At 36.6% G+C, this 19,920-nt stretch overlaps 1 protein-coding gene across 1 annotated transcript; it reads right to left on the reverse strand.

Moving 5' to 3' along the window:
- Positions 1–8: 8 nt before the first annotated feature.
- Positions 9–19,118, reverse strand: LOC724391 (A disintegrin and metalloproteinase with thrombospondin motifs 7). The gene is made up of 15 exons (XM_026441165.1): positions 18,882–19,118; positions 18,610–18,699; positions 18,419–18,543; positions 18,184–18,330; positions 16,824–16,979; positions 16,384–16,528; positions 13,572–13,664; positions 8,362–8,571; positions 7,246–7,360; positions 6,304–6,564; positions 5,288–5,405; positions 4,400–4,514; positions 2,585–2,835; positions 1,805–2,028; positions 9–1,599 (listed from the first exon to the last, which is right to left on the reverse strand). Exons 1-15 carry the CDS (start codon positions 19,047–19,049, stop codon positions 1,142–1,144), a joined length of 2,676 nt encoding a protein of 891 aa, XP_026296950.1. The 5' UTR covers positions 19,050–19,118; the 3' UTR covers positions 9–1,141.
- Between the last annotated feature and the right edge of the window lie 802 nt (positions 19,119–19,920).

Raw genomic sequence — 19,920 nt, forward strand, 5'->3', positions numbered from 1 at the left:
TCGACGACTTCGACAGGATGGTCGCGCATCGGGTTAGGATTAGGATTCGGGAATCGATGGTTCGAATCGTGACGAGCGGATGTTATTTGGAATTGGTCGGTCGATGGTTGGTCGTTTAATCGAAGCAATTGGGTCAGAGAGTCAAAATTAATGGGAGATATTCCGTTTTAAAGAAAGGATATATATATAATATAATTTTCGAAGATCGATATATGATATTTGAATATTCGGATTTATATTCGTGAATTTATATTAATTCGAGGTTTTTGAACGAAACGAAGTTTGGAAAATTGAAATAATATTTTTCTTTCCTCCACTCTCTACCCTCTCTTCTCCTCCCCCTCTCCGAACACTGTGAAACTTCAAGCAATTTGAAAAATGGTATGTTATTATCGAATTAATTCAAGATAAATCCAAGTGCATCGTCTTTGTACAGTTTAAATAACTAATATTGATATTATTATAATAATAATAATAATGATAATTGGATACTTTATTCGAATAACGTTTAAGAGAGCGTTTAAAAGTATCGTATTGTAAGAGTATGTATTTAGAAGTATCGAGAAATATAGATAAGCTAATTAAATTATATATATTAAATACGTGTCAAGTTTCTTTCTCTCTCTCTCTCTCTTATATTTCAACGATATTTAACGTATGCACACTTGATTCAATTCAATAGGATATATCGGATAAAAGCCCGATCCGCGTCGAATATAATTCGATTTCCTGGCAAGCGTGCGTAATCTGACGGCAAATTGAACGGCAACGATGAAACAAAATGCAAGCGTAACAGTGACAGTGCCGGCGGTTTCTGCCGGTACTATCGTGTTTTTAATCGACGAATTAATATTTTAACGCCAAGTCGATTTATTACGAAATTATCTTACGCCTGCTCGGTCGGTATTGCAGATAGATTCACATCTACGCTCAATCATTTCCATCAATGTCACAATGTTTTAATCGTTTAAAGAGACGGCCATTCTCGCATTGAAACGTGATATTTAATGCATTTCGTGTAATGTACATAATGCACGTATATATTAAATTAATCATAATTAGAACGATTAATACACAGATCTCTGGGCACACAATCATAACGCGAATAATGTATGTATCGATTTTCAATTAGGTTAACTCGTTAAGAATGTCGTTTAGAGGGAGTCACGGCATCTTCTTGAATTTTTTGAATATACTTGACCGCATCCATTCCAACCAAAGTAAACACGGTACTGTTGGACGGTGGTTGAGGCACGAAATCCTTGGGGAAAATCAAGGCGCCGGTTGCATCGTGTTCCAAAATGATGTTTAAGGTTAAATTATGAACATCCTTGCTGTCGATCACCTCTTCGCCCTTCTTTATCTGCTGAATTCTCAGTCTATCCTCTTCCTCCTTTTTCTCTTCTTTCTCTTCTTCTTCCTCTTCCTCTTCTTCTCTTTCTTCTTCCTCTTCTTCTCTTTCCTCCTCCTCTTCTTCTCTTTCCTCCTCCTCTTCTTCGTGCCTCTCCTCCTCCTCCTCATCGTCGTCGTCATCGTCGTCGTCGTCTTCCTCTTCTTCGTGCTTCCTTTTAATTCGTAATTTCTTTTCGTCCGAATCTTCTTATTGTTTCAACAATAACAAAACACTTAATAAATGGATATCTACTGAGAAGTAATCGTTGATAAATAACAAAATGAAAAAATTTTGCAAGAAAAAAAAAAGAGAATAATAGTTTTCATAGATATTTTTTTAAACAACGATTCTTCAAGTTTTTCCAATGCTCGACATACGATCGATACGAATAGAATAGAATAATAAACATACTTTGCCATCGCTTCGAGCGTGTTGTTGGAATATTATCGTTACTACGTTTCTCCCGGCCGGCGCAGGGCTCCCGTTCCTTCGGCTTCGGCCCTTCGCAGTAGCTGTCAGCGATAATATCTACATCCTGCTCTGAATGACCGACGGGGCGTACGCATTTGACGGATCGCGTGTTCTCGCAACGGAACGTGCAGGATGTGCACCCTTGCCAATCACCGAGCACCCATCTGGAATCAACGTCATTTCGATAGAATTAGAATTGTCTTCTCGTTCGAGGATAGATCGAACGAGCGATCGGCGAGAAATGCGGATGCTCATCCATTTATGTAAATGTATTGGTGAGAATCTCGAAGAATGGACGTGATAGATCCTATTCAACCTCTATCTTTTCACCGATGTTTATGCAAATTTTACTTTGCAAAGTACATTCGCGTGATAATGATAAAAGATAAATACGTTTTATTTTATTGTAAATTTGTAAATTATTGTAAAGGAATTTTTAGAACATAACCTAACTTTTTAACGGTACAATGATTCGATATTATTATATGAAATTTTTTGATAGACACGCTGTTGTAAATAAAATTTAGGCTCGGTTTCAAATTAAAACATGTAAATTTTTCAAGAAACGAAAAAAAAAAACGATCAACGTCAAAGAATTATCAGAATAATAATTTAATTTCAATTCGAGAATCGCGAGGCACGTAGTTACACGGAACAAAGAAAGATCTCTCGGGATCCTCGACTATTTTTGAATGAAAAGACGAAAGAAGGTGCACTAACCTCGGGACACAGGGCGCCCGATAACAGGGTCTCACTTTTTCCTGCGGCCTCGCCATGCTTTTGCAGAAAGTGTCATCCACTAAGCCCGCGTGTTTCTCCAGGCAACGAGGCTTGGAAATCTGCTCGCCTGGGCCGCAATTCGCGTTGCACTCTTCCCAGTCGAGAAAGTTCCACGAGAACTCGGGCTTACGAGGGCTCTTCTCTCTCACGCCGAACGAATACCTCACCGTCACGTTCTCTTTCGGCAGAATCTATTCGGGGAACAACCTTACCAACCGGGTTGACAAAATTTTATTCCGAGTCCCGAGCACTCGAGGACGAAACTACTTTTCCATAGTTGAGGGGAGCGTATTCAACGAAAAGAACGAAAAGAAAAGGAGCAGGGAGGGGAGGAGGAGGGCAACACAATGAAAGGAGAAGTGGATTCTTTGAAAAGAGGGAAAATTTTGTAATATTTTAATTAATATAACGCTGACTGAAAATTAAAAAATTTTTACCAAAATATATACGGAAATTCTTCATTACGGAATTTGTGAAATAATAACCTTTGTTGAAAGTTGATTAAGATTTGATTAAAATGAAAATCTTATCTAGTTTGTGAAATATTTTCTTTTTTTTTTTTCTTTCTTTCTTTTTTTTAATATACTTGAAATTTTGTTCTCCAATTTGCGAGGATATGAAAAAGTATGTTTGAATCGTCGTGTGCAAATATTGGAAATGGGAGGGTGGCTCGATATAATCAATTTTTTGGGGAAAAGTTTGAATAAAATAGATCCGATAGCGTGTTTCGAGTGAAAGACAGTTGGCATGCATATCACTACATCTGACAATATAACATCCTGATTCTTTCTCTCTCTCTCTCTCTCTCTTTTTATTCATAGATTAAAATGAGTCGCTTTGTACTTCAAAGATAATTGATTTTAAGAAAAGTTACATTAAAAAATAATAACTATTTTAAAATAGTACAACAAAAATACAAAAATTTTACGTTTTAAAACATTTTTCTAATCTTGATGAATGCGATGAATCTTGAAGGCTAACCTTACATAGAGCTTGAACTTGCTAAATAATTTAACCCCAAGAGTCTCAAACTACATTTTCAAGCTTACTCTTCAAAGATTCTAATCTAACTAAAAATAAATTAACTTTCAATGCATCTTGTGTTTACAATTACCAAACATTTGTACAAATACTTTTGACAAAATATAAAACATAAAAATAAATAACAGAAAACAAATGAATGTCTCAATAATAATTTGTACAATCTGACTTATACCACATTATTCCATATCCACATGTAATACTTCAACTTTAATTCGTACATTCAGACACGTATATTCACAAAAGACAGCCTCAAAGACTCGATTGTCACTAATTTAAATAATCTCCTCTCCTATCAAGAATAGAGATATCTCTTTAATGTCTCTTTCATTGTTCGTGTTTCCTGTCAAGTATCTCTTTAAGAGCTACAACTCCATAGATAAAACTCGACCAAGATTTGGATAAAAGTCGAGCCGAGTAATTGAGCATCTCATCAAACCATATTCCTGAGATAATATCTTGGGTTAAAAGAGCATAATAAGCATCTCGCATCTTGTACATCCTCGTTAATCATCGCACAGATATCGTGGAACAAGGCTCTCTTTTCAACGTGTTAACCAGTAAAGAGAATTTTTCAACAAAGATGGAAAGCCTCGTTCCTCGTATCGAAGCAATCGGAATCGTGTTATCGCGACTCGCCCTTGGACACGTTGCTCGAGATACCCGTTATCGATCGAGTCTGGCTAATTAGCGGGGCGCGTTCGTTATGTTTACCAATATAATCAACTCCTCGAAGATGGGTCCTGGTATGACGAGAGTCTCCTGGTTCAATCTTATCGCCCCTAACCACGCCTTCATGCCCGCAATCTCGTACAATCCTAAACGATCCCTGAAATAATGTAGGAGATAATGTAGTTTCCTTCTTTTGTCTTTTTGGGCGTAGTTTCGTTTCGAAATTTATTTCTGCGAATTGGATATTTGAAAAAATAAAAAAATAATTAAACAAATATGAAATAAATAAATAACAATAAATTTAATTGATCAACATTTAAATCCATAAAATATTAATCTTAAAATAACTCTTATAAATATAATATTTATATATTCTGATAAAAAAATTAATACAAAAAATAAGGCTATCGTTGAAGAATATTAAATGTTAATGTTTTAGTTTAATTTTTTTAGAAGAGAAATTTGAGAAGAGAAAATTGCAGAAAGGACACTTGTGAGTAAAATCAACATGTGTGATATTAATTTAAATTTGTTTGAATAAGTATCGAATCACATAGAAACTTCAAGAGTATTCTAGAGCAGAAGATTAATAATTTACGTTGTTTGAGTAAACACGTACTTAAAGTCAAACAACATAGGCATAGATTACGAAACAGGTTCTACGATTATAAATTTATTATTAAAGTTTAAAAAGTTTCTGCTTTAATTCTTTTGTAATTAAAACACAAAAATTACATTGTATACAGTATAATTGTCCCATATATGCATATTCTATCTTACGTTTCGTTATTGTTATTATATATTTACAAACAATGTCATCTTATCTATTCGAGCGTTCCAAAAACGTTCCAAAGAGAAACGTATCGAAACGCGAGGAATAAAAAGAGAGAGAAAGATAGAAAATATACTGCGAGGAAAAAGTCAATTTACCCACGAATCAACGGCTTCTCATCCTTGCTCCACACCATTATCCTGGATTTCGAGGGTTCCATCTCCTCGACACGGACGTTGGTCGCGTCGAGAGGGATCTCGACCAGTTTCGTCGGGCCTGCCATTGCGAGAAGTTTTTAGTTACTGGAGTGTTAGAAAAGTTTCGCAGATGGCGCTATCGGTATCGACTCGCGAGCGTGAAATTTATTCGTCGTATACGGATATACGGGTATGGAGAATCGAGAGAATTCTTCGAGAAATATTTGTCGCGCTTTTCGCGTAGATCTGGTGGAAAATTTCAATCCTATCCTGTTTTATTTATCGCGATTCTTTCGAAAATATTTTTCTAACGGATCGAATCGAATTATATTCTTCGAAAGGTTTGTTGCGTCTCGATTAATTTCAATCGATCCTTCCTTTGCGTATTCTCTCTGCGTGAAATTAGATCATGGAAAGATTTGAATTATTTCAATTCAATCGTGACTAATTTAATTTCTTTTCATTTGACTTTGATATCGTTCTGAGAATGAAATACGGTATAGAAAAATTCTTGAAAATTGGAAGTGGAAACAATTTTTTCGAAAGATTCAAAAAATACTTTCAACCGTAAAATATTTGTTAAATTTTATAAAGCGGTAAAAATATAATTCACAAACATTTGATAAATTTCGTACAAATATTCCCGATCACGAAAATTGAAAATTTTCGACTGATAAATTGAACAATAAATATTAATTTCGTGTTAAGAAATTTTCGCGATACATTTTTCTTGCACGAAACAAAAATATTTCCTTATCCTATCCTATAAAGTCATGTGGGGAGAAACGCGGATAAAAGCGAATATTTCAACGGTTTCGTTCCGAGCGACCTCTTTCGAACGACGCGTAATAAAACGGGCATAAACGAGTAGCACAAGACGAGACGTTACGTGGAGGCCCGTAATATTTCGACGGTGAGATAAACGCGCGAAGCAAAAATTAGGGGAGGGGGAAGGAGAAAAGATGGATCGCACTCACGTGACGCTTGCACGATCGTCGTCGTGTACGACTTGAGGCTGCACGAGGTCCCATTCCCCTTGCACACGCCGCACGCATCCTCAATGGCGTTCGATTCCATGTTGAGATCGCAGGGTATCTCGCGGCAGATACCACCGATGCAAATGTTCCGGATACCCCTGTAGCAGGTGGTGCCGTCCACGACCCTCGGGTTCAGCGAGGCGACCACGTTCTTCTCGTTCACGCAGTAAAGCGTGCACGGGTTCTCCGATATTCTCAGATCTGGGACGATTGTTCGAGATATTATAACAAGTTATTTGAAAAGTAATAGAAATAACGAGAAATTTATTCTCGAATTTGTCTGACAAGCATTGATGAAAGAGATAAATTTTTCTAAAAAATAAAAAAAGTATAATTTTTTCTATGATAAGATGTTTATTTTTCTCTCTGATCAAGAAAATGTGTAAAAACTTCTATTTATGATGTAAATATTTGAGAGCGTTAAAAGATCGAAGGATAAACTGGATATTGATATTTCGTTGTACGAGAGACGAGTTGGTAAGTGGTGAAAAATTTTATTGGAATTTTAATTGGAGATATTTGGATCGTTCCTTGAATTTCAAGTGTGATTCTCGTGTCATTGCAGCGAGATCAGGTGGAAAATAAGCACGTGTATGTGATAATTTCATTTAATTCCATAAGAGGAGGAATATTTAAAAACATTTAACTACTTTTTTAATGCTTAAATTTTTAGTTAGAAGAAATAATCTATTTGGAAATTGAACAGGCAGAGTTCTAAATTTGCACAAATCAATTTTAAAGATGGATGAAATATATTGAAATATATATATATATTTCACAAATACAAAGCTCCGTCCAATTTACTTATCTCTAAATTTATGACAGGTTCCCATTTTCCACTTTTTATAACTAAATAAGACGAATAGTTGACCAGACAGTTACCCTCGGGCAGCTTGTACTCGGACCATTGGTGAAGTTTCCCGTCTTCTGGGAAGATCCAGTTGTTGTATCCGCTGCACTGGACATCGCGGAACGAGGGGGCGCCTACGTCGCACGGCTGCAAATCCAAGAAAACTTTTAACGAGAACGCTCGTGCAGGATAACCGAATCTCTCCGCAAACTTGAAAAGTTGATCACCTTTGATTGAAAATTTTATGGCCAATTGAATAGAAAACTTTTTACTTTGTCCCATTTGCGAGATATATACCGTGTGAAATTCGATTATGAATCTTTTCTTTTTTTTTTTTTTTTTCATTTTAATTGCGAAAGATTTCAATGGAAATAGTTCCGTGTTCGAAAACGCGATTATCCAGAGCATTATACAATCGACAGAGAGGGAAGGAAGAGGCTGCTGTCTCGGTTCCCTTTTTCTTATCAACGTCATCGTTCTAAACTAGCTTCCTAGACTGTTAATTCACCGTGAGATCAACGAAAGCGTAATAGAGATTTATCCTCCTCGCCGGTTCGCCACGTCAAATTGAATAAATGAGGCGAACATCTGCAGCGAAAGTTTAATAAGCGGATAATAAGCGTTTGTTTGCCGTACACCAATCTTTTTCTATCACCGATCGTTTAATTGAATTTATTCGATGAGAAAATATTGTGATTTCTTCTCTTTCGTGCACACAAACAATACGAAGGATTTAGAAAAAAAAAATGAACGAAACATTTCTCGCTTAATATTCGAACTATTCTCCGCGAAACTTTGTTGCCCGAATAAAATTATCGTCAAATCGTCGCTCGTAAATTATTCGTCCGCCTAAAATTACTACGTTTGCCACTCTTTTCAATCATCACTTCACGACTCGACACCACCAATTTTGCCTATTTTCCGTCACGCAGTCATAATCACAATTATTAACACAATTATTATTCACTTTCATCTCTCCAACCGACACGATTCCAAAATCGATCGATGCTCGATACCCGTCCATAACCAAACATTCGTCCTCACTTCTCATTTTCGCACGACACGAAATATCGAACACTTCCCACTGGCTAATTCAATTTCTGGCAAGATTCTTTGCAAGATTTGCAAAGAGTGGGGGGGCTACTAACCTCGGTGGTGCATATTTTGTGACGTTTTCTGTCGCCTCTGCAGAAAGCGCCGCCATTCGACGGGACAGGATTGACGCATCGCCTGACCGAGAGTGTGACGCCGGAACCGCAGGTTCGTGAGCATCGACTCCAAGGTGACCAATTGCTCCAACCACCGTCTACGACACCAGGCCTTTCTCCGACCAGCAGACATTTCATTCCGTAACACCACTGCAAAGTTGATTATCGATCAATCGCGCCCTCTCGCCGTTCTTTCAATTAGTCGCGTCACGCGCCATCTATCCATCTATCGCGCTTCTCCATCTCTCTCTTTCTCGTTGCAAGTTCCTTCTATCGTTGCATCATGGAAATTTCGAACGAATCGATCGACGTTTACTTTTTCTCGATGCGATCAGCTATGTGAAAACCTTCTGTTTTACGTCTTTCGAGATGAATTTTCCAAAGAGGGGGGAGAGTCGTTTCTTTGGAATTTTCGATTTTTTGAGGAAGGGAAAGGAGAAAGAATTATTTTGAGGAGAATTATCGAAAGGAAGGAAACAACATGGAACAACGAAAGAGGAGAAAGTCTTTTCGTTCGATTTTAAATATTTTTAAGTATTTTAATTTTAAGAGTGGAGAAATGACGAAAATACCTTTTGATTTTATATGTTTAGCGAGGAATATTTTCGAATATTTAATTTCAGAGGAATTTCGATTGAACGAAAGGAATATTATTTTTTTCTCTAAAGAGAAAAAAGTATTTTCGTTCGATTTTAAATATTTTTAAATATTTTAATCAAGTATTTTAATGGAAAAAGTGAAAGAAATGACAAGATTGGACTTTTTTTTTCAAAAATGCCCTTTTATATCTTTAACAGAATGATCCACGAATATTTTCGAATATTTAATTTCAAAGGAATTTCGAAGGAATAAAAGATGGAACGAACAAAGGAAATTATTTTTCCCTTCCTAGAGAGGAAAAAGTATTTTCGTTCGATTTTATATTTTTAAATATTTTAAGGATGGAAAAAATAAAAAAAAAAATGACGTTGGATTTTGATTATAAATATTTTTAAATATTTTAATTTTAAGGGTAGAGAAAGTGAAAGACAAGATTTTTTTCGAAAAATTTTGATTTTACATTTTTAACACGACGATCGATCCTTTTTTTCGAATATTTAATTTCAAAAGGAATTTCGATTGAACGAACGAAGGAAAATTATTTTTTCCTCCAGGGAGGAAAGAGTGTGACGTGTGTATACACATCACAATTACATTTTTCCCAATATTTAATTTTCGAACAGGAAGTAAAGAATTACAATCGAGAGAATGCAATTGTTGGGAAACAAAGTGTATATTGCAAACGTTAAGCGAGAAGCAATTTTTGTTTCGACATTTTTTTTTCTTTTTTTTTTTTTTTTTTTTTATTTTCACGATCATTCACAAGTTTAAAACGGAAAAAGCGATAAAGCTCGTTACCTTTCAATTTGGAAAGTCAATTTTTTCCTGCAATCGGAATTGAAACGGCCGAAAAAGTAAGTTGCCGTTTAACGTTTTCAAATTTTTTCCTAGAAAATCCATTCAATCGCTTCCGTCGTCCAAAAATACACGCATACAAACGTTTAATTCAAATTACATCAAATTTCCCTTTTTCTGTATTCCACAGAACCAAAACGATTTAAATCCTTAAAAAAAAAAAAAAAAAATAATGAAAAATAAAAATAAAAATAATCTCAGAATGATAGATTTCTTTGAAACTCGTGGATCACTCAGAGAGAGAGAGAGAGAGAGAGAGAGAGAGAGAGAGAGAGAGAGAGAGAAGGTATTCAAATTTAAAAAAAAAATCGATTCATCGCCCGGAATACCATTCGCGGTCGCGCGATCACGCTTCTCTACGTGATGAGATCGGGCCGTGAAAATATAATTCTCGATATAATCAATGAGAGGGGAGGAACGTGATAAAACGCCTTTTCGAATGGAAGAAAGATAATCCCGTTCGTTCTTTCGCGAATAATTAAACTCGTCGTCCTTTCATCGATCTGCTGAAAAGCAGAGAAACGTCTCGAGAAAAACGAGATAAAATAACTTTGTCCAATTAGGATTATATCGTTCGAACCATTGTGCGGCGACTTGCCCCTCTTCCCCCACTCCTCTTTGCAAAGCCTCGAAAAATCTCGAACAACAACGTCACAGGCATTCTTCGTCCTTGCAACGCGATCTCTGACATTGTATCCGTGATATCCTTTTCGTTTCAAATTTTTTAAACGCTCTTAATCAACAATCAAAAAAAAAATTTATTTTTTAGATAGAAAATGAAGAACGAAAGAAAGGTAGAAAACTCTTTATCTTTAATCCTTCTCCCTCCTTCTTTTCAAATTTTACCAGCGTAACGAAACGAACTTCTCGATCGACGTCAATAACTTCTAACTTTTATATATATATATATATATATATATGTACCGCAATAATTTTATCATCCGTCTCGAAATTGATTACAACCCGATATCTCGATTAAATTATTTCAAGTATTTCCAACGCGTTCCAAACATCTATCTTATCCTGTCCCTTCAACATTTATCTTCGTTGTGTAACTCGATTTTCCCGGGGAACGGGCGCAAAAGATGTATTATTTTACAAGTTGATTTATCTTCCACGACAACCACGACCTTTTCCTTTTTCTTTTCGTTACGGCACGGGATTTCAGAGACACCACCGCCTTGGCGCGCGCATCACCGAGGATACCTTTGAGGATACTTTGGGGCCCGGGAACGAGTATTAACGCATTATAAACTGCGAACGTGCCCCCCCCTGCCCCTTCTCTTCCTCCTCCTCTCCTCTTCTCTCCTCCTCCTCTCTAAACGCAAACTTTCGCACAGCACTCCAACATCATGTATCATCCAAAGTCAAATATAGCGGTGAAATTTGCATAGTTATTGAATCTAGCGAGCTTCTGAAAGGCAAACTTGATGGTTACCGCTAAATTTTCCCAACGTTATACACCCGACGGAAATAATTATCCAACCATTTGTTGTGTCAAACGTCCTACCTGTACGATCTTTTCTTTTGTTCGATGTTTATCAAGAAAGAATTTTTCCGGAACATTCACACCACAACGCGCAATTTAATTTTCGTAAACTATTCGAATAATACTGTAATTTTTATTAGTTAGTGCAAATAAATTCCTTTCCCTTTCTTCTACGATCACAACTTTTCACCGAATTACTTTATCGTTTGTGGCGCCATCTGAAAGAATGTTCTTTTGTTTTTAAGAAAAGTCGCAATGAGCGCTCTAAGCAGTTTCCAGTCCTATGCGACAGTTAGAACGATAGCATCAACGTTGAATACATCGAGAAGCATCGTTCGCGTCACTGTTTACTTTTTGCATTGCAGCTCAGGAAATCGGATGTCGAAGCTATTGAAATGGTTTGCACGCCATCATCTTACATGGAAAAAGTCGTAGCAAAGATTTAAAGCCGGAAATTTTAATTTGAAAGACGAGGATCGTTCACGTGCATCGAGAAAATTCGACGAGGAGGTGAATCGAAGGAATCGCTCGACGAAAATGCGACCCAGACGTGAGAAGAATTGGCAGAAAGAGGTATCTATCCGATTGAAACAATTTAATTTATGTGATAAAATCTTGAGTTTGGAAAGAAAAGAACTTATTTGCACACTTAATTATACGAAGCATACGTGATCGTATTGAATATTAGATTGATTCGTAATTTAAAAATCTCGTATAAAAAAAATTTCTTCACGTTGACGTAATCAAATCCTATTGGTTGTATCGTATAAGAAGCACCGCGTAAAATTTTATTTAAAAAAAAAAAAATCCTCATCGTAAGAAACATTTTTCTCGATCCACCGCTGTTTGAGAACCACTGGTTCGTAAAAAAAAAAAACAAATAAAAATAAAATAACCGTATCGTCAAATCGATCGAATAAAAGAAAATCAAGAAAAAAAAAGCGACGTTAAATCCCTTATAATACTTTCCTCCAATCTCATTTCCTCTCGAAGACACGCACCTCGATTTTGTATGTACCTACCGAGAGAATTTTAATTACTCTTCGATCGATGCAAACACGACATTCGACGAAGAAAACGGCCTGGCTCGCACATGAGTTAACAAGAGCTTGGTGAAAAAAAGAAACAGCGAGCACAATGTCTTAATCGTATTTGCATTGAGATTCAAACGGCCCAGAGAGTCGAAGAGAGACAGAGAAAGAGAGAGAGAAAGAAAAAGAAAGAGAGAGATTTTTATCCGGAACGGTTTTACCGCCTAGGATCCTACTAGACCTGTTTCTTGCAAAAGTCGCGCCGTTAAAACCCTTTACTGACGTATTTATAGAGGATTATCGCATATCTAAACAATACGTATGATTCCAACACAGAAACGTATAATTCTTCTTCGCGACGCGGTGCACCCACGCAAAACGAATGTTGTCGCGCAAGGAATAAAAGCTCGCGTTTAACCTCCCCTCTCAATGTCTCGGATCGTTAATCCTCTTAATATCGGCCATTACTTAAAAAAAAAAAAAAAAAAAATTGAACGATCCTTCAGATATGTAAATCGCATTCGTTACCCGCGTAATATAGATACACGGGATATACGGGTTTGAAGATGAATACTTTTCCGGTGTAATAATTTGTAAGAGTGTTTATTTTCTTCTGTGGAGAAGGATGTAATTCGAGAAGAAAAGGGAAGGAGGAGGAAGTGTAAAAGAATACGTCGAGTCTAGTGAAAATATTTTTGTCTCTTCTTTGTCACGCTCGATGGAAAGAAAATCGATTCTAGAGATTTGAACTTGTTTCGCGTGACAATACGTATATACGTGACAAATGTGTAAAAATATTTCAATATCGTCGTATTAATCTTTTCGAGATTACGTTCAAAGTGATTTTTTACATGAATTTTATATCTGAAACCGAGATTGTTCTCACTTTTAGAAGATTGGAATTAGCTAAATTTTAAAGAAATGTAGCCATTTTTTTTATCTAAGATAAATAATTTGACCAAATGAGAGAGTAGCCTCATCTCTAAAAAAAAAAAAAAAAAGTTATTTATATAACGACGCGATTGCACGAAAAGGGCGAACCATTTCCGCCAATTCGATCGAAATCCTTTTTGTCCTCTCTGGCAATTTCCATTAGCCAAGCGAGCAAAAATGAAAGATCAGAGGCGAGGATACTCCGCTAATTTCCCTTCGCTTACTTCCAGGCAATAATTTACCCTGTTCTCCCCGCAGCGCGTGCCGTCAGCCACTGGTTCCATCGTGGACACGCAACCCTTTCCCGGAATGGCGCACCTCAGGCTCTCGCACTTCTGAAAATGTAACGCAATCGTATCGGTCAGGGTGCAGATGGTTTCGTGTCGATCGCGATATCGCGCAACGATAGCCAACCACCGAGTCGCTGTGCCGTGCTTATCTCAACGATTCACGATCGCGTGTGTATGTGTGTGTGTGTGTGTGTGTACGTGTATTTTCCTAAAAGGATAAGGCAGGCCGCGCGTATGAAGCAAAAGCTTACCGTGGTGGACGACAGATGGAGCCTCTTCACGGGCTACATCTGTCGTGGTTTATCTTGTTAATAACGACGAGAATGCATTTGTGAAGTGAAACTTTCGTGACTCGATTTATATTATGTTTTTGTTGTTGAAAGTAGACACTTGAAGGTAACGTTCGGAATGGAAATTATCATTGTTGATAATTTCCTGTTGTTTTTAGATTTGAAGAAAATATATCTCGAGAGTTTTTAATCTCAAATTCAAATACTTTTAGTGAAGATTAATAATTGGATAGTTATTCTTCATGTTTTTATTAGATGTGAAAAATAGTTTCAGGAACATGTCTCGAGACGTTTTATACGATAGTGATCAGTTGGAAAGTTTTATTTATTTGGAAAGGTTGAGTGTCGAGAGAGATTTTCGAAAATTTTATCTTTAAATGTATTTATAGCTTACATCATATGATGCTTGGTTAAGTATCGCATGATTAAGATCGAAAAATATCAAATATATGAAGATGAGTGTTTTGATGAATTATTGATGCGTTTTTTCAATTTCTTTATGGTTAGATTGCAAACATTTGTGTTAAACATTTAAATTTTTATGGATATGATTGTAGAAATGGAAGAAAAGAGAAAAAAAAAGTGTTCGTGTTGTATATTGCATATTGTATATTATCTTTATTTTATAGAGGCGTGTTAGATAGAATTCTAGTTGCTGGAATTGATTGTTAGAGATAATTTCGTAACATTGTTGCATCTAGTAATGGGATCAGGTTTGATATGAAACTTGTAAATCTAAATCAAATTCAATGAAAAAGATGTAATTTCACTGAATTTGAACATTTACCTTTGCAATATTTGATATTACAGAGAATATAAATGCAGAATTTTTTATTCCATTGTTTTAAATCAGGCAATTCGAAGTATTGAACGAGAGAGAAGAGATAAGATATTCGATGAGATTGAACGAATCGAAGTTATTTGTACATAAAGAAATGTGCAGAAAGAAAGAAAGAGAGAGAGAGAGAAAGAAAAATTTTCGAAGTTTCCAGGCAACTTTTCCAAAGTTAAAAATTTCGAACATGAAAACTTTAATAACAAATCTAAAGTTTGCAAAAACTTCTAAACAATTCTTAATCGAGGGATTAATTTTCAAATACTTTCTACATTAAATTTCTTACATAACAATATAAAATAAATTGCACTTTTAACGTTATTATAAAACTATTAAACGAAAACAAAATACATTAAAACCTGTTCATTCTTAATCGACAAGAACGACATAATTTCTCTTTCTTATATATATATATATATATAAACACAAAGAAATAAAACCATCTTTTTCCACGTTTCTCGAACAATTTCACCCATCGAGAAACGTCGCAACACGTCGAAGTAATTTCTTTTCTTCGCAAACATACGAATATAACTTGACGAACACATTGTGGAACACATTTTGATGAAATCGCGAAACGGTTCGCTCAATTACCTTTCTTTTGTGCTTGAGGCGCGAAAGAGGGGGGACGAGGAGGAAGGTGGAGAGGGGAGAAGAGGAGGTGGGGGAAAAAACGTAATCTTTGTTTCCTCGTCGCGCGTGTCTATATATGTGTGTATGTACGTGTGTGTGCGCGCACGTGTGTGTGTAAATATCGAAGAACAACAAGGGATAACGCGTTTATTGCAGCGCGGATGGAAAACAATGCTCGTTCGACAAATAAACGGAGGGGGTGAACAACCGCAACACGGGTTTGAATTTTCGTAGTAAGTTCGTTAACGTAACGCGTGTCAACCCTTCTCGACTCAACCCCCCCCCCTCCACCTATGTTTTCGCGTTTAATTATAAAATTACAATTGGGGTCCCGTCGTGTTTCGTCCATCATCAATGATTTCGAATGACGAAATAATGAGACTGTTAGAACGGCGCTTCATTTTGCGCTCTCTCTCTCTCTCTCTCTCTCTCTCTCTCTCTCTCTCTCTCTCTCTCTCTCTCTCTCTCTCGTTAAATTAATCCGGCGCGCGGATGCAATGGTCGAATACTTATCGAAAACATCGATCACCGGACGAATCCTGCGTCGTGGAATTAGATTAATTAATTAATGGACAAATTGAACGGTGTGTTATTTTTCTCTGAGATTTTTAAACGAACGATTCGATATTTTTTTTTTTTTTTTAATCGAAAGCAAAAATATCGATTTTCTTCCCCTCGAAGAATACGTGCAAATTAAATTAAAAAATTGAATAATAATAATAATAATAATGTCGTATGATCTTAGGAGGCATATGTATAGCTTGTATATATTTTTCCTAGGTCGCAATGAGATATGATGGAAATATAAAGAATATGGGAGTTCCTCGCCGAGGCGCATAATGTAACGTGGAAAATAAAGTAGAGGTGGCGGAGCCGCGTAACGTGATATCGTATATTTAACAAAAAGAGAAGAAAAAAAAAAATGGAGGAGCTCGAGGAGAAATGGAGGTAAAAAAAAAAAAAAAAAAAATTATCATAAGATTTAATTAAAAAATTGTCCCCTTACCACCTCCAAATCGCAATGGCGGGCCTCGAGACCGTACTCTATTCGACACTGGTCGTCCGCGTTGTACATCACACCTGGAAGAAGTTCCGTGCTGGGGAACTCGTAATTTTGCTGCTTGTCCACCAAACAGAATCCTAAATCTGTTCTACGAGAATAATCGTATGGATAATTATGTTTAATTTCTAAATATAAATATGTGATTTTCCATTTTTTTTTTTTTTGAGGTTATGTTTGTGATGTATGTTTTTTTAACTATTTGCGAGCAAATAGTAAGATATAAAAAGTAGCACCAAGTGGAAATCCAATTTCATCGTGAACAGAATTTTGAACCGATTTCTCGGTCAACAAGTTCCTTCCCCTGCTACTTTAAAATGAATGGAAAGCAAACTCAAATCGATTTGATAAATTTTTGTTGGCGCGAAAACGCCACGGTTTCTTACTCGATGTACAATCTCAGCGACTCTTTCGAACACACGGACCACTTTCGCGTGATGTACAAGTTACCGGGATGCATGACCGTCGTTTCGATGTAATTTTCGTGATGAATAATGCCCGGACACCCATTTTCCTCTTTGACGTCGTGCGACATACCTAGCCTGGGTAAATGAATTCAAAGCGTCGAAATAAATAATTCGAATCGATAGAGATAAAAACGAATACGCTATTTTAATAATCATTTCAATCTTACGTTTCATAACGGTATCGATTCTAATTTAAAACGATTAATTTATCCATCTAACTCGAAATACTCGGTTAAATAAAGATTTAAATTATTTAAGAACATTTAATTTAGAATCTGTGATATAAGTTTTACGCGTAATTTAAAACTCGATTAAACCGTCTATTAAAATTATATAAAATTGAAATCGCTATAATTTTAAAGATAACGATTCTTGATTAATAAACGAAAGATCATTAGAAGCGGGAAACCTTGCTCTTGAAAACGCTTTTTAATTTATCTCGATACGACTTCTGGATCCCGAAATATCATCGTGTAAAGAAAAAGTAATTTTTAACCGTTTAATCTCAAACCCGATTAAACCGAATTAAAATTAGGAAAAATTTGAACAGCTATAATTCCGAAGATAACGATTCTTTATCGATACACGAAAGATCGTCAGAAGCGCGAAACCTTGCCCTTCGAAATGCTTTTCGATTTATCTCGATACGACTTTCGGTTCCCCAGATATCGTCGTGTAAACAGAAAGGTAATTTTTCAAGCGGTTACAATCTCCATCCTCGTCTCTTACTCGGACCTCTCGCTCTCACCGACCTATTCCAAACTTCAGACAAGTGACAGACGCGATTCTACTAGGAAGAACGCACATCACTCGATTCGTAATCTCTGTATTATTTTCACGAAAACTTTAACTCCTCGTATCTCGGCAACCGATCGAGATATCGTGATAAAACAAAAAGCAACTGAAAGGATATAATTTTCTCCATTTCTCGAAGCCTCGTTCGATTTATTAATTTCACCGCGGAGGCAACGATTCGAGTTTAAAAAATACGACGTATTTTTGTATCTCAACATCTGTCTTAGCTACATAAAATTCCGCGGTTTATCTATACCTTTTCTGGATCGATCTTTTCTCACGTTACATTTCTTTGTTTCGCGTTAATGGAAGTGGCGTCTCGTGATACTTCTTATCTCTCTGTACGTCATATTTTTCAACATTTTTTTTTTTTTGTTTTCCTCCATTTCTAGCTACGACGCCCTGCTACACGTTACACGTTTCTGGAGGGGGGAGGAGAGAGAAAAAGTGGGGGAAAGAAACGGGAGAGGAGCAAAACGCTTACGTGTGGCCGAGGTGGTGGGCGATGTGGTATCCCGTGTGTAGGCCAACGTCGTTTATAATGGCAGCGCCTTTCAAAGGGTCGCAAGTTCCAGCGATCGTCGAGGTACCGGTGAAGCCACACACGCTCGGTGAATCGCAGATGTTACTCCTGACCAAATGAATCGAGCGTTCAACCTCGTTCGAGGGGGGGACTTAAGTTGGGACTCGCGTAACATTAATTCGATCTCTAGCTGTACTTTGTAATCAGAATGGCACAGTCGTGGTGATTCGGGTGTGTATCGTCCCCGGGGTTAATCATTCGTTGCCACTTTTGGAAATATTTCAGGGTAGCGTTCGTGTCTTTAGTTATAGTTAAGCTCATCTGTTATTCGATAATATTATTTAACAATAATAATAGAGTATAAAAAATCAATATATATATATATACCTCATTCTCTTGGACGAGCATTCTTATAATCCTGACAATGGTCAATTCCATATTTATTCCTAAACTGACGTCGTGCAGCAACGCCGCGGCCTGAAACAAGCTTAAAATTAATAATTTCCATCGCGCTTGTTTATCACGTAGAAAACAATCGTGTTTTAATCGATCTGAGACACGTTCTTCCATACACAAATCTATCTTTCGCTTCGCTCTACTTTTTTGAACGGACAATTTTTTAACACGGGAGGGCAATTTTAAAGATGAAAGTTAGGTACCATGTTGAGCAGGGTGAGCGCGTAATTCTCGACGTCGAAATCCTTGTGATAATCGAGAACGGTCTTGTCGAGTACCAGCAACAGTTCCATCGTGTACGAATTGGCCTGGTTCTTGGGTGGGTGGCGTTTCTGCGAACTGAAAGCGCGCTTGGCAATGGTTTTGGCCATATTGCCGGTGACATTACAGAGAATCTCGGCGTTCCTCCCGAATTCGTGCGGCCTCTTTTTGTAGACGACATGCGGGTGCTCCGTTTCTTTGGTAAAGTCGTGACCCGCCACCGGCTCGATCGTGTACCACGATCGTTTCGTTCTAATAAATCCGGCCTGGAGATCAGAGCACCGAGATTCCTTCCAGTCAGATTTATCTTTATCGCCGCGATATTTCGAGTTCGAGTCGTTTGAAAGCTTTATCCGCAACCACGCAGTTACTCCCCCTTAATCGATTTAAAAAAATCTTATATATATATATATTTATATGTATATATACGTGCGCATATATCAGGTTGGAAAGAAAGCTCTTACAGTCCTTCACTAATAAATTTCTTTATTTCGTTCGATTAAGAGTTACATCGTACACGATTTATCAAATTTTCCTAAATTTCGTAAATATTAATTTTATTCCCAAATTTTCAGGGTTGAAAACGTAATGGACAGATTGGAAGAATTTTCTTATACCAGAAACTAGGAAAGCTAGGTTATTTGTTAAAAATTTTAAAAATTTCGAAGAGCCTCGATGAAGAGAATTTTATTTTATGTAAATTTGCATTGATTTTTATTCAGGTAAGTGCATAGAAACTTTCATTCCAACCTAATATATCTTCATTTTTAATCTCTGCCCAATTCATTTTCTCTTTCTATTTTTCACAGACTGGAATTTTCCTCCCAAATTATATCAATACGTAATTTTCAATGTGTACGTAAGTAAAATTAACAAATTTTCGAATTTACTTATGTATATTTTTTTTCCAGGTTTCAAACGACTGGTCGATGGGAAGAAAAAGTTGGACTAACCAAGCCGTAACAAGTGGACAGGGCGCTG

The sequence above is a fragment of the Apis mellifera genome, linkage group LG6 (genome assembly GCF_003254395.2).
Source record: "Apis mellifera strain DH4 linkage group LG6, Amel_HAv3.1, whole genome shotgun sequence".
Classification (NCBI taxonomy): Eukaryota; Metazoa; Arthropoda; class Insecta; order Hymenoptera; family Apidae; genus Apis; species Apis mellifera.